Genomic DNA, 15,813 nt, shown 5'->3' on the forward strand with positions numbered 1-15,813 from the left:
AAACGAGGAGCAGATAAACCATCTAAACAGTCGCATAACCCCTAAAGAAATAGAAGCAGTCATTAAATTCTCCCAACCAAAAAAAGTTTGGGGCCAGATGGTTTCAGTGCAGAATTCTATCAGACCTTCCAGGAAGACCTAATACCAATTCTCTTCAAACTATTCCATCGAATAGAAGCAGAAGGAACAATACCCAATTCATTCTATGAAGCTACAATTATGCTCATACCTAAACCACAGAAAGACCCAACAAAGAAAGAAAACTAAAGACCAATCTCCCTTATGAATATTGATACAAAAAGATTCAATAAAATTCTTGCAAACCAAATCAAAGAACACATCAAAGCAATCATCCATCATGATCAAGTAGGCTTTACCCCAGAAATGCAGGGATGGTTCAATATTCGGAAATCCATCAATGTAATCCACTACATAAATAAACTTAAAGAAAAAAACCACATGATCATCTCATTAGATGCTGAGAAAGCATTTGACAAAATTCAACATTCCTTCATGTTAAAAGTCTTGGAAAGATTAGGAATACAAGGTCCATACCTAAACATAGTAAAAGCAATATACAACAAGCCAGTAGCCGACATCAAACTAAATGGAGAGAAACTTGAAGCAATCCCACTAAGATCAGGGACTAGACAAGGCTGCCCACTCTCACCTTACCTATTCAATATAGTACTGGAAGTCCTAGCTAGAGTGATTAGACAACAAAAGGAAGTCAAAGGGATACAAATAGGAAAAGAAGAAGTCAAAATTTCACTATTTGCAGATGATATGATAGTATACTTAAGTGACCCTAAAACTTCCACCAGAGAACTCCTAAACCCAATAAACAACTTCAGTAAAGTGGCTGGATATAAACTCAACTCAAACAAACCGGTAGCCTTCCTATACTCAAAAGATAAACAGGCTGAGAATGAAATTAGGGAAATGACACCCTTCACAATAGTTACAAACAATATAAAATATCTTGGAGTGAATCTAACCAAGCAAGTGAAAGATCTGTATGACAAAAACTTCAAGTCTCTGAAGAAAGAAATTGAAGAAGACCTCAGAAGATGGAAAGATCTCCCATGCTCCTGGATTTGCAGGGTTAATTTAGTAAAAATGGCCATCTTGCCAAAAGCAGTCTATAGATTCATTGCAATCCCCATCAAAATTCCACCTCAATTCTTCATAGAGATAGAAAGAGCAATTTGCAAATTTATTTGGAACAACAAAAAACCCAAGATAGTGAGAACTATTCTCAACAACAAAAGAACTTCTGGGGGTATTACCATCCCTGACCTCAAACTGTACTACAGGACAATAATAATAAAAACTGCATGGTATTGGTACAGAGACAGGCAGGAAGATCAATGGAATAGAATTGAAGATCCAGAAATGAGCCCACATACCTATGGTCACTTGATTTTTGACAAAGGAGCTAAAACCATCCAGTGGAAAAAGGACAGCATTTTCAGCAAATGGTGCTGGTTCAACTGGAGGTCAACATGTAGAAGGATGCAAATCAATCCATTCATATCTCCTTGTACAAATCTCAAATCCAAGTGGATTAATGATCTTCACTTAAAAGCAGATACACTGAAACTAATAGATGATAAGGAGCGAAAGACCCTCGAATACCTAGGCATGGGGCGGGGGGAGTTCCTGAACAGAACACCAATGGCTTATGCTCTAAGATCAAGAATTGACAAATGGGACCTCATAAAATGGCAAAGCTTCTGTAAGGCAAAGGATATTGTCAATAAGAAGAAACGGCAACCAACAGATTGGGAAAAGATCTTTACCAATCCTACATCTGATAGAGGGCTAATATCCAACATATACAAAGAACTCAAGAAATTATACTCCAGACAACCATATAACCCTATTGAAAAATGGGGTACAGAGCTAAACAAAGAATTCTCAACAGAGGAATCTCGAATGGCTGAGAAGCACCTTAAGAAATGCTCAACATCCTTAGTCATCAGGGAAATGCAAATCAAAACAATCCTTAGATACCTAACCTCACACCAGTCAGAATGGCTAAGATCAAAAACTCAGGTGATAGTAGATGCTGGCAAGGATGCGGAGAAAGAGGAACACTCCTCCATTGTTGGTGGGATTTCAAGCTGGTACAACCACTCTGGAAACCAGTTTGGACATAGCATTACCTGAGGATCCAGCTATACCACTCCTGGGCATATACCCAGAAGATCCTCCAACATATAATAAGGACATATGCTCCACTATGTTCATAGCAGCCTTATTTATAATAGCCAGAAGCTGGAAAGAACCAAGATGTCCCTCAACAGAGGAATAGATACAAAAAATGTGTACATTTACACAATAGAGTATTACTCAGCTATTAAAAATAATGAATTCGAGAAATTTTTAGGTAAATGGATGGATCTAGAAATTATCATCTTGAGTGAGTTAACCCAATCACAAAAGAACACACATGGTATTTATTCACTGTTAAGCTGATGTTAGCCCAAAAGCTTGGAATAGCAAAGACCCAACCTGCAGACCACATGAAGCTCATGAAGAAGGAAGACCAAGAGGGGATGCCTCAGTTCTACTTAGAACGAGAAACAAAAATCCTCAAGGGAGCAAATATAGAAACAAAACCTGGGACAGAAACTGAAGGAGGGGCCATCAGGAGACCATTCCACCTGGGTATTCATCCCATGTACAGTCACCTACGCTAGACACTGATGTGGATGGCTGGAAGTGCATGCTGTCAAGAATGTGATATAGCTGTCTACTTACAGGTCTGCCAAAGACTAACACATTCAGAGGACGATGCTCACAGCTAACCACTGATATTATCAGGGGTTTCCCAATGGAGAACTTAGAGAACTTAGAGAACTTAGAGAACTGAAGGAGCAGAAATGGTTTGTGACCCCAGAAGGAAAGCAACAATACCAAACAACCAGAGCCCCCCAGGATCTAAACCACCAGCCTGGGAGCACATAGGGAGGGACCCATGACTCCAGCAGTATATGTAGGGGAGGATGGCCTTATCGGGCATAGGTGGGAGAGGAGTTTCTTGATCCCATAAAAAAACAAACACAGAGTGTGTGGGGGGGAATGTGAGGGTGAGGAAGGGGTAGTGGGGTGGGGGGTAGGTGCTGGCACTGCCTCATAGAAGCATAAGGAGGGGGCATGGGGAAGGAGGTTTCTGGGTGGTGGGAGGAAGTGGGGTAAGGGGATAAAATATGAAAGGTAAATATAATACCCAATTTTTTAAAAAAGAGATGAAAGGGGGGGGGAAGGAGAAAAAAAGAAAAAATAGGAGATTTAATAACATAAAGGGAAGGATTTAGAAATTTAGAAGGCAATTTATGTTAATGGAAACAGCATCATAGAAACTGGAAAATCACACCCTCATAGAAGCACAAGGAGGGGGGATGGGATAAGGGGTTCCTGGGTGGTGGGGGGATGGGATAAGGGGATAAAATTTGAAATGTAAATATTACAACCAATTTTAAAAAGGGAAAAAAAAAGAAAAGTTGCTAAAACCAACATCTTTTAAAAAAATGTCTCTGGGCAGTGGTGGCACACCCCTTTAATCCCAGCATTTGGGAGGCAGAGGCAGGTGGATTTCTGAGTTCGAGGCCAGCCTGGTCTGCAGAGTGAGTTCCAGGACAGCCAGGGCTACACAGAGAAACCCTGTCTCGGAAACAACAACAACAACAACAAACCCAAAAACTGTCAACCCTCTAGGAAAAAAATTTTTTTTCTTGATACTAAAACTTGTTCTGAGAATTGTATATTGCAGAATACACAGCCTTGATGTATCTACTCATCAAGCATACTGAGCAGACCTGCCCAGACCTCCGATGTCCTGGAATTCCATCTGGATACAGAGAAGACACAGCGTCAGAGGCTTATCAACTTACTCTTCCCCCCACCCCTCTTCTAATATCTCAACGCCCATAATCAGCTTGAAGAAGTTAAAGAAGAGTCAGCGCCCCTATTCCCTGGGCTTGGGGACTAAGGTGGTTAATATTGGTCTGTCTTTCTAGGGAAAAGTAGTGGTTTTGTTGGAACAGGGAGGATTAGCTAGGACTTATTGCATAGCCATAACCTATTGGTAGAAATATGTATAGTTATTATCAAGATGAAGTTATAATTTCTTAAATGGTACAAAATTTACTTTGATTTCAAATTTAAGGTTTTCATTGGTATGAGGTTCTTATTGATATAAAAGTGAGATGAATATTGATACTCTCATAGGCATTGTGCCTGTATAACACATTTAGGAATACAAGGCTTAGACCCAGTCCTTCTTTAACTTTTTAAACTGATTTGGGACGGTTAGCCTATGAGTTAAGGGACTATAGCAAATTCATGGCTTTGAGTTTATTGTTAGGGTGTTTTCCATATTTTACTTAGAAATAGCTGAGAGGAGTGAACAGACAACAGTCCGGGTTACCTTACATGGATAGTTGTTTTCAAAACATCAGAAGTCCATAGAATTGACGTTACAAATATTTCTATATTAATGTCCATTTTGCTTAGAGACCTGTCTGCTCCTGACAGCTTCCTGTATTGAATTCTAAGAAGAAATTGAGCATCCTTGGAGTCACTCCAGTTGTGCGGTGACAGACACTAGGCAAGAATTGCCTCTCTCCATCTACAGACAAATTACTGTCCAGAAAAGGACACACTTGCAGAATAGTCGACTGATTATATCTGCCTAGACAGAATAATCAGCCCTTAATAATTCTGCATCACTAAGGTCTGTCAGATGATCCTGGGCCAGCAGTCTGAAGATTTGATGCTCCAACGTTCGATAGGCTAAGTTTTAGAAGCTATGCTTAGTGCTTCCCATAATTTCAGTTAATTCAGTCATTCTGGATTTCTGACAAGGTTGAAGACCTATAGTCTCATAGCCAATCCTGGCTATTTACTCTGAGAGAAAAGATCTGAGTGGATGGTTTTCAACTGACATTCATTCTAAAGCCAAGAAAAAAAGCCAGGTTCAAAACTAAGTGCTTTAGTTAGGACAGATGACAGAGGTTCTGATTAGTCAACAAAATGATGGACTGGGTATTAGGACTATCTTGTACCACACTGGTACAATTAGGAATAACTATGCTCTAATTGCATTTTGAGAGAAAAGTTTTATTTTAACAGGAAGGGTGAAGCTAGGTGCTGAGAGAGAGACAAAGAGAGTGAAAGAGGGGGTAGACAGGGAGGCAGATGTTCACGTGTCTCCACCAGTGAAAGATAGTTGATATATCTACGTTGGGTATTGGGTTACACTTCTGATTGAGCATTACCAGACTTATAAAGCCTTTGATTAACATTTTTAAAAAAAATGTATAAAAGCAAAAAGGAAAAGGGGGCATGGGATAGGGGTTTTCTAGGGTGGGGAAATGGGGAAAGGGGATGGCATCTGAAATGTAAATAAAATATAAATAAATAAATAAATAAATAAATAAACAAAATCTAAAATGTACTAAACACAGATTCTAAGCATTCATTTTAATAATTACAGCACAGGACAAGGGTAAGAGATTTGACTCCGGAGTTAGACAAACACACACACAGAGGTAGAAGGACTTGATGAATATTAAACTCTCTAAGGAGAACCCTAGAAAATGCTTTTGTAAATACCCATCGAAAACACTGGAACCACAAATGCTTACACAGATTGTTGATAAAATGCTTTCAACCAAAGGTAAGGGCAGGTATCTCCCAACCAGTGTTGAAGACAGCTTTGAAAAGAGTCTGGGTGTCTTTGGGAAATGCTGCAGCCCCACAACTAGCGCAGACCCAACACATTAGGATCTGGCTCTGCTGTGGGAATCGTGTTAACAGTTTAACACATCTGAGCACACAAACATGACTGTGTTCAGCAAGTCTCAGTGGCATGTTGGGTTGATTTTCCAATCGCAATGGAACTGGCTCTGTGACCTCATGAATAAATGAAAGCATGTACAACAAAACGGGTTCCATCTTTATTCACTTCTTCCTAAAATAAGTAAGGTAACATTCACTTTGGGGAAGTGACAGAGAACCAACCACAAAATCAAATGACATTTGCTTCCAAATGTAACTGCCACTACTGGGCAGAATGTATCTATCTCCCTTGCTGTCATGGGCCTGGACGTTCCACACTTAACTGTTGCTACCCACAGAACTGTTGGGGGTTCACTTAATGGTTGACAGAGTCTCAGTCTCAATTGTAACAAGGTAAGGAGAAAGAAGCTGCACTGACTACCACTAATGTCTTCTTAGTGTGGCTAACCTCCTTTCCCAGTGCATCCTGTGTGAGAGCTTCAGATGGTTTCTTCAGAGCGGTCAAGGATCAGGGACTGAAGGTATGTTTCAACAACGGATACATCTTGCACTTGCTGTTTGAAAAAATGGAGATTTAGAGGGTCTGCATTACATCTCTGCTAATAGGAAGCCAGCCCAAGGTGCAAAGGGTTACAGACACTCGACTTACAGTTTCCATGATAACTCTGTCCTGCACCTTGGAGATTTCCTTCTCCACACTAGTTTGCTGACCACCAATAAAAGTTTTGCGATGTTTACTCAAGTCGTTGGGTTTCTGAAACAAACAACAAAAGAAGCTACTTGAGCCTGAAGCCCTGACTTGACACCTCACCTCATTTAATTTAAAAAGTACCGACTTTGCATATCCAAAGGATCCTTGTTAGGAATCAAAGTAAGAACAGTGACTACTTCTTGTGCATCTATATGAACACTCTCCACAAAAAGTTGCAGTGCCATATTTGAGCTCAGTATCATTGTGAGAAGAGAACACCTAAGGCATTTATCTCGGAAAATGGACAGATGAGCAGGTAAAGGCCACACAGAGCAGACATGGAAAAAGAGGCACAGGCATGTGCTGGAGACCCCCAAGGTTTCCCAGGGGATGGAGCCATTCATTCACTGTGTCCATGGAATGCAATTTTCACAGAGAAGACAGAGCATGCAATCACATGCCCTTTTAAGCTAAGAAAAGCTGAAGTGAGGACTTGATCCCCTCTGGTCATCTCTCAAGGAGCACTTCAGTGGTGGATACAGAGGAGAAAGAACTGTGTCACCACCTGTCCATAAACCGGAAAATGCCTGTCCAGTCTCTGCCCTATTCCCAGGGCCCAGAGGAACTTAAGGCCATAAGACACCTACAGCGGCTGAAAATCGGTGTGGCAGGGGAGGCTGCTGCCTATGTGACTGAAGAGGACACACATGGTGACTTCCAGTGGTGAAAACACAGGATTTCCATAGGGAAGACAAGGCACATGGATCTATCTGGGCCAAGAGCAGAAGCAAAGCATGGACAGGGAACAGGAGTCACTTCGAGGGAAGCTGTTGCACGAGGAGGGAAGACAGGACAGAAGCAGCCAGTGGAGCTTTTGGAGTTTGGAGGGGTGTTTGCAGAGGACACAGGAAAGAGGGAGAATTAAGAAGGAAGGCCACTGGGAAATATGGAAGAGGGAAAGGCCCTGTTTCAGGACCACAACTCCTCAGAGCTGAGGTCTAGGGAAATGCAGAAGCTTGGGAGAAGGAGCAGAGGGAGATCCAAAGAGCAAATTTCCAGTCAGCAGCTCCCATGCTAGAAATGTTTTCCCACTAAAGATCAGCAGTTTCCCGGGCTAAACAAAGCCTAGTCTTTTTCCTATGTGTGGGGAAAATATTCCAAAGAGAATGTGATCACTAAGTTCAAAGCTAATTACTTTTCCCACAAATTGAGAAAGGGCCATTCTGTCTCCTGCTTTTATAGACACAGGGTGTGACATAAGGATGTGTTCTGTTCACAAGTGCAATCTACCAGACCTTCAAAAATGTGTCACACATATCTTTAGCATTTTCAAGCTTGGTTCCATGATCCACTATAGCCATCTGTAAAATCTTCATTTGCTGCCAAGTTATAAACTGAAATAGAGGAAATCCATGAAAAAAAAAGTCAATAAAATTGAACATCCAACACAGCTGCTTCCAGCAATTGCTTCCCATACTGTTTTGTGGGTTCTATCATTCATGATGAAGGTCGAAGACATGACCTTCAATATCAAAAACAACATGACAATGTCTGACTGGTCACAGAGTGAGACATTCTGTCGAATCTGGGAAATATTCCCATAAAATAACCACTCATTTTGAAATTAACCTAAGATCCATCTCATCTGTAGACTCTCACCTCAATAAAATAAACTAAACACTTAAGTTCTATTGGGGTCCAGTTTTCATAAAGTATTATATGTTTTTTTGTCAAACTCAATGGGCATATAGATTAGATTCCAAGAGAACACAACTTTTCAAAGGAGTTTTTCACCTAAGCCTTCCTCAATAGTCAGTGACTCCCCACATTGTGACATCCCATGAATGACATTATCAACCAAATATGACAGAGAACCATACCATATATCAGCACCATATATCAGATATGTGTGTGTGTGTGTAAAATAGCAACAATATGTCATCTCCTGCTGTCGAGCATTCCACAGCAACAAAAATATCAATAGCTGAAACCATTCAATACACAGGTCTAGAAGGTAGGGTTTCTCCACCAGTCTGGTTTTACTTCTAGGAAACTGAGGCAGACAAGTTAACGATTTTCCTGAGTTTTCAAAATGAGTAAGCCTTAGGACACTGGCTGTGTCCCAAACAGTGGGTTCTGGAGACCCTGCTCCTCACTGCCAGACTGGAGTCTGTCTCCATCCCCCTCAGTAGTCCCCTCTCTGCTACCCCACATTTGGAAGTCAGAATCTCCAGGGGGAGCAGCTCCATCCTCCACCAGGAAGAAAGAGTCCCCAGAGACAGCACCGAGTCCATCCAGTACCTGTCCCGCAAACCTTACATTCTCATCCCCAGCTTAAAGGTGACTCGGTCGCGCCATCGCAGGTCCATCCATCACTGCACGGAAACCTTTCCCTCTTCTCCTCTGGGACAGGGCGGGTCTGAACTCCAACCACTGACAGCTAAGTCTCCACCTGCTCTGCCACAGCCACATGGACTGCTCTCACTCTGCATCCCTGATCACTGTGTCAGAAGGCTACTTGGGGGCCCTCCCGCTGTTGGGCATCTGCACTGTGTGGATCCTGAAGGGTACCCTCTCATCATACCATCCCATACCTTTTCCTGCACTCTGCAGACAGTACCGATCATTACCCTTGTCACCTCTCCACAGAAAAAGAAACAAGCCAGGGAGGATGGCCAGTCTCTCCTCACCACATCAACCACCCTCCTTGTCGTCTCCCTGAGCTCATGTCCTGCCCCTTCCCTCCGGACCTGCTGCAGGAAGCCCTGCCACTAGGGAAACTGACACAGCAGAGGATCTGTTCCAAGCTGAGAGCACCACTCACACTGAGGTGTTCTTCTTGGTCCCTTGTGCTGTCCACTTCATCCAACCACTTCTGGTGCAGGGACTCAAACCTTTCACAGTACAAGGACTTGAGCTCCTGCCTGTAAAACACAGTACAGATTACACAGCATGGTCACACTGGGTTGTCTTCCTCCCCTGTCATCTTCCTCTTCTGTCCTCCCTCCCTCAAACCTTTTTTCTCCAACTCCCCTTCTACTGCCTAATCACTGGCTCTAGCCTTTCTTTTACAAATTAAAGTGAGCAGAAGGTTCAAAAGAAGTCACCTGTGTACTGATTCACCTCTCCTCTGCAGCCCCTCCCCCCAAAATTGGAATTAGCATAAAAATACAAGGCAAGGGCTATCCACAACAGCTAGGACTTCCAGTACTATATTGAATAGGTAGGAAGAGAGTGGGCAACCTTGTCTAGTCCCTGATTTTAGTGGGATTGCTTCAAGTTTCTCTCCATTTAGTTTGATATTGGCTACTGGTTTGCTGTATATTGCTTTTACTATGTTTAGGTAGGGGTCTTGAATTCCTGAACTTTTCAAGACTTTTACCATGAAGAGATGTTGACTTTTGTCAAATGCTTCCTCAGCACCTAGTGAGATGATCATGTGGGTTTTTTTTCTTTGGGTTTGTTTTAGTGGATTACATTGATGGATTTCTGTTGAACCATCCCTGTATTCCTGGGATAAAGCCTACTTGAACATGATGGATGATTGTTTTGATGTGTTCTTGGATATGGTTTGCGAGAATTTTATTGAGTATTTTTGCATTGATATTCATAAAGGAGACTGGTCTGAAGTTCTCTTTCTTTGTTGTGTTTTTGTCTGGTTTAGGAATGAGCGTAATTGTGGCTTCAATTGTGTAGGAATTTGTTTAGGAATGAGCGTAATTGTGGTTTCTATTCTGTGAAATAGTTAGAAGAGAATTGTTATTAGGTCTTCTTTGAAGGTTTGATAGATTCTGCACTAAAACCATCTGATTCTGGGCTTTTTTGGTGGGGAGACTTTTAATGACTGCTTCTATTTCTTTAGGGGTTATGGAACTGTTTAGATAGTTTATCTGCTCCTAATTTAACTTTGGTTCCTGGTATCTGTCTCAAAAATTGTCCATTTCATCCAGATTTTCCAGTTTTGTTGAGTATAGACTTTTGTAGTAGGATCTGATGATTTTATGTATTTCCTCAGTTTCTGTTGTTATGTCTCCCTTTCAGCTCTGATTTTTATTAATTTGAATACTGTCTCTGTGCCCTTTGGTTAGTCTGGCTAAGGGTTTATCTATCTTGTTGATTTTCTCAAAGAACCAGCTCCTGGTTTTGTTGATTCTTTATATAATTCTCTTTGTTACTACTCGGTTGATTTCAGCCCTAAGTTTGATTATTTCCTGCTGTTTACTTCTCTTGGGTGTATTTGTTTCTTTTTGTTCTGGAGCTATCAGATGTGCTGTCAAGTTGCTCGAGTATGCTCTCTCCAGTTTCTTTCTTTCTTTCTTTCTTTCTTTCTTTCTTTCTTTCTTTCTTTCTTTCTTTCTTTCTTTCTTTCTTCCTTTCTTTCTTTTCAGACAGGGTTTCTCTATATAGCCTGGGCTGTCCTGGAACTCACTCTGTAGACCAGGCTGGCCTCAAACTCAGAAATCTGTCTGCCTCTGCCTTCCAAGTGCTGGGATTAAAGGCATGCTCCACCACTGCCCGGCTCCAGTTTCTTTTTGTTGGCACTTAGAACTATGAGTTTTGCTCTTAGCACTGCTTTCATTGTGTCCCATAAGTTTTGGTATGACAAGCCTTCATTTTCATTAAATGCTAAAACGTCTTTAATTTCTTCCTTTATTTCTTCCTTGACCAAGTTATCATTGAGTAGAGCATTGTTCAATGTCCACATCTGTGTGGGCTTTCCATTGTTTTTGTTATTATTGAAGACCAGCCTTAGATTATGGTGATCTGATAGGGTGCAAGGGATTATATCAATCTTTTTGAATTCATTGAGGACTGTTTTGTGACCAATTATATGGTCTATTTTAGAGAAGGTGTCATGAGGTGCTGAGAAAAAGGTATATTCTTTTGTTTTAGAATGAAATGTTCTATAGATACCCATTAAATCCATTTGGTTCATAACTTCTGTTAATTTCATTGTGTCTCTGTTTAGTTTCTGTTTCCATGATCTGTCCATCCTGAGAGTGGGGTGTTGACGTCCCCCACTATTATTGTGTGAGGTGCAATTTGTGCTTTGAACTTTAGTAAAATTTCTTTTATGTATGTGGGTACCCTTGCATTTGGAGCATAGATATTCAGAATTAAGAGTTCATCTTGGTAGATTTTTTTTCTTTGACAAATATGAAGTGCCCTTCCTTATCTTTTTTGATAAGTTTTGGTTGAAAGTTGATTTTATTTGATATTAGAATGGCTACTCCAGCTTGTTTCTTGTGACCATTTGCTTGGAAAATTTGTTTTCTATCCTTTTACTCTGAGGTAGTGTCTGTCTTTGTCACTGAGGTATGTTTCCTGTATGCAGCATAATTCTGGGTCCTGTTTGCATATCCAGTCTGTTAGTCTATGTCTTTTTATTGGTGAATTGAGTCCATTGATGTTAAGAGATATTAAGGAAATATGATTTCCGGGGATTCCAGCCCCAGCATGGGTGAGAGGGGAGAAGCAGCCTCTTCTTTCTTCTCCTCATCTAGTTCTTGAAGCAGCTCCTGGAGGAGGATGGGAGTGAAAGAGTGTCAGCAAGGGCTAAGACCTAGGGTTATGCTACTGTAGTTGGCCTCCCCTCTGCTATACTCTGACCAGAGACTGCAGCCTCTTGCACTAGCACCTCAGCTCAAAGACAGCAGAGGATTAGGAAAATAGCCTTGTACTATCCTAAAAACTTCTTCTGAGGGTAAAAGACTGCAGGCTTAGGTGATTAACACCTGTAGCCTAACAGCAGAGGATTAGGCAATGTGATCTTTGTTCTATCTCAGCAGGAACTGCTGGGCTCTAACTTAAGTCTGCTAGTCTGAGGAGAAAAGACACTTAAGAAAAGTTATTATATAGAGTTTATTACTCAGTGTAAAAAGTTTCCTATGAAAGCTTTCTAAGGGGAAAAGCAGAAAGGTCCTAAGTGGGGAAAAAGGAAAACTTCTATTTTATTTGGAAAAGGGAAAAATTCTATTCTATCTCTATTTCTGTATCTATTCTAACTCCCTAACTATTCTAACTGACTATTCTAACTAACTCTCATCTCTTTGTCCTCTAAACTTATACATCTTTCAGAGTACATGGTCACATGTTACAAAGTTCATCACAAGTTCACACTGAAATTCAAATCATAAATTGAAATAGAAGTTTACAACAGAGAATGTTTACATGCATATCCATTAGGAGTAATTATCTAGCTAGACATTCATCACATGTCTAGCTCCACAGGTTCTCTGAAAGTTTGAATCTATAACTTAAGAAATTAGTGAAGTTTTGTATAGATAAACCCAGGCAATATTTTTTCTTCTATCCTGGTACCTATAATAAATTGTGAATTTCCTTTCAGTGACCTTGGTTAATTGTTTTACGACCTCTTGGAATGTGCTCTGAGCAGGAGAAAGTCTGATTACTATCTCTCTTGGGGCAATTAACTGATAACATTCTGGAGACTGGCAGAGTTCTCATTGCAGTTTTGACTATGCCTGAGGGATCTAATAGCAGTCCCGTTATAAAAGAGCTTAATAATCATTAATATAATTTTAGGAATTCTTATAGGATCATCATTTTAAGAAGTCATCTATTTGTCTATATAGTATCACTACAAGACAGTACATCTTTGTGGATCTGCAGAGATCTGATCCAAAGTGGTGTGCTATTGCTTAGTGATTGTTACATATGTTTAATAATGATAATAATAGGAGAAGCATATTAATAGCAGAAATCTTTCCTAAAATAGGTCCACCACAGCCTTGCTAATGGGGCACAGATTATATAATAATTGCAGATTATATAATAATCCGAGGCAAGCATTTCAGGATGATCATCTGCTCATTATTAGCTTGTCCCATTATGGCTCCTGACAATGATTGTTGCTTCCTGTTATTTTTGTTATTAGAGATGGAGTTATGTTTGTGTAGTGATCTTCTTTGAGGTTTGTTGGAAGATTACTTTCTTGCTTTTTCTAGGTTGTAGTTTCCTTCCTTGTGTTGGAGTTTTCCATCTATTATCTTTTGTAGGGCTGGATTTGTTGAAAGTTATTTTGTAAATTAGTTTTTGTCATGGAATATCTTGTTTTCTCCATCTATAGTGATTGAGAGTCTTGGTGGGTATAGTAGCCTGGGCTGGCATTTGTGTTCTCTTAGAATCTGTATGATATCAGTCCAGGATCATCTGGCTTTTATAGTCTCTGGTGAAAAGTCTGATGTAATTCTTATAGGTCTGCCTTTATAAGTTACTTGATCTTTTTCCCTTACTGCTTTTAATATTTTCTTTGTTTTGTGCATTTGATGTTTTGATTATTATATGATGGGAGGTATTTCTTTTCTAGTCTAGTCTATTTGGAGTTCTGTAGGCTTCTTGTATGTTTGTGGGCATCTCTTTCTTTAGGTTAGGGAAGTTTTCTTCTATAATTTTGTTGAAGATATTTACTGGCCCTTTAAGTTGGGAATCTTCACTCTCATCTATACCTATTATTGTTAGGTTTGGTCTTCTCATCGTGTCCTGTATTTCCTGGATGTTTTGGGTTAGGAGCTTTTTGCATTTTGCATTTTCTTTGACAGTTGTTTCAATGTTTTCCATGGTATCTTCTGCACATGAGATTCTCTCTTCTATCTCTTGTATTCTGTTGGTGATGCTTGTGTCTATGACTCCTGATTTCTTTCCTAGGTTTTCTATCTCCAGGGTTGTCTCTCTTCGAGCTTTCTTTATTGTTTATACTTTCATTTTTAGATCCTGGATGGTTTTGTTTAATTCCTTCACCTGTTTAGTTGTGTTTTCTTGCAATTCTTTAAGGGATTTTTGTATTTCCTCTTTCAGGGCTTCTACCTGTTTACCTGTGTTCTCTTGTGTTTCTTTAAGGGAGTTATTTATGTCCTTTTTAAAGTCCTCTATCATCATCATGAGAAGTGATTTTAATTCTGAATCCTGCTTTTCCAGTGTGATGGGGTGTCCAGGACTTGCTATTTTGGGAGAATTGGGTTCTGATGATGTCAGATAACCTTGGTTTCTGTTGCTTATGTTCTTGTACTTGCCTTTCATCACCTGGTTATCTTTAGCACTACCTGTACTCACTGTCTCTGACTGGAGCCTGTCTCTTTTGTTATCTTGCTTGTGTCAGAACTCCTCAGAGTCCAGCTGTCTCTGTGATCCTGTGATCCTGAGCTCCTAGGACTCAGGCAGCCTCTGGGATTCTGAAATCCCATGGTCCTGGGCATGTTAGAGCTCCTGGGAGTCCAGCTGTCTCAAATGCTCTGAGTGCAATGGCTCCTCTAGGATGGGTCAGGATGGGTCAGGATGGGTCAGGATGGGTCAGGATGGGTCAGGATGGGTCAGGATGGGTCAGGATGGGTCAGGATGGGTCAGGATGGGTCAGGATGGGTCAGGATGGGTCAGGATGGGTCAGGATGGGTCAGGATAGGTCAGGATGGGTCAGGATATGGTGTCTTCACAGAAGCAGACCAGCTAGGAGTTGGCCTCAGCAACATGGGACAAGCAGACAGGGCTGAAGGAGAGTGGTATTCCAGAAGGTGGGGTTTGGGTAGGTAATGGGTCCTGAGTGCCCCAGGCTCCCAGCTGCAGCTCTGGGGTGTAGGGTTTTGGGGGAAGGTTCTTACCCAGTGCTCTGAGTACAGTGCTTTCTCAAGGATAAGTCAGGATATGATGTCTTCACAGGAGCAGACCAGCTAGGAGTCTGCCCCAATAAAAAAGGTAGAACACATTCTTATAGTAAAGGTCACAGGTGCTTTGCTACCATGTGAGGGAGTTTATATGTAGGTATACTTAAGGATTTGTTGTGATAATTGTCATATAGAAACCTCTTATCAACATTTTAGTATGTTTAAATGTGTGAGAAGATTAAATCACAAGGTTAGTCTCTGGAAGATACCAACACACATTTTGTTCTTCACCACACATGGATTGCATTCTCACCAGTCATGAGGCTTGCTTGTTGGGTCTAACGCGCGCCTCCCGTGTCGCCTCATGCCCGTGGACGAAAAACACGAGAGACAGTATTCAGGTAGTTACTGCAAAACGAGGCTTTACTCTGTGACACACACGTGGAAAACTCGGAAGGACGCGGGAAGAAGCGGAAGGGCTGAGACGCGGAAGGGGCCTAGCTTAAAATACACCCTAGAGTGACATATTCACTTCTGATTGGCTGTTCGCTCACCACCCAATATTACGCCTCGGGATTGGCAGTGACTTTGGCGGGCTCTCTGCCTTTGCATCTGCGCAGTTAATTGTTTACTGCTGGGAAAACACGAGGCCAGCGCCATCTTGGAAATGCAAATGTATAACCACTGCTAACAGTG

The 15,813-nt window shown here is 41.1% G+C and overlaps 1 protein-coding gene across 1 annotated transcript; it reads right to left on the reverse strand.

Moving 5' to 3' along the window:
- Positions 1-6,086: 6,086 nt before the first annotated feature.
- On the reverse strand, positions 6,087-15,483 carry LOC143435600 (synaptonemal complex protein 3-like). Its single transcript, XM_076919009.1, has 5 exons — positions 15,431-15,483; positions 9,324-9,423; positions 7,795-7,893; positions 6,458-6,562; positions 6,087-6,362 (listed from the first exon to the last, which is right to left on the reverse strand). The coding sequence occupies exons 1-5, from the start codon at positions 15,481-15,483 to the stop codon at positions 6,288-6,290; spliced, it is 432 nt and encodes a 143-aa protein (XP_076775124.1). The 3' UTR covers positions 6,087-6,287.
- Positions 15,484-15,813: the final 330 nt, after the last annotated feature.

Source organism: Arvicanthis niloticus, chromosome X (assembly GCF_011762505.2).
Source record: "Arvicanthis niloticus isolate mArvNil1 chromosome X, mArvNil1.pat.X, whole genome shotgun sequence".
In the NCBI taxonomy this organism is placed as follows: domain Eukaryota; kingdom Metazoa; phylum Chordata; class Mammalia; order Rodentia; family Muridae; genus Arvicanthis; species Arvicanthis niloticus.

Excerpts from the sequence above, each read along its gene's own strand:
- LOC143435600 (XM_076919009.1), bottom strand. The coding sequence starts at position 15,483 with ATGAGGCGACACGGGAGGCGCGCGTTAGACCCAACAAGCAAGCCTCAT. Across the intron at positions 7,894-9,323 it reads ACCAAGAAGAACACCTCAGT|TTTATAACTTGGCAGCAAAT; the intron begins GTGAGTGGTGCT and ends CCTCTATTTCAG. Across the intron at positions 6,363-6,457 it reads ACAGAGTTATCATGGAAACT|CAAGTGCAAGATGTATCCGT; the intron begins GTAAGTCGAGTG and ends TTTTTCAAACAG.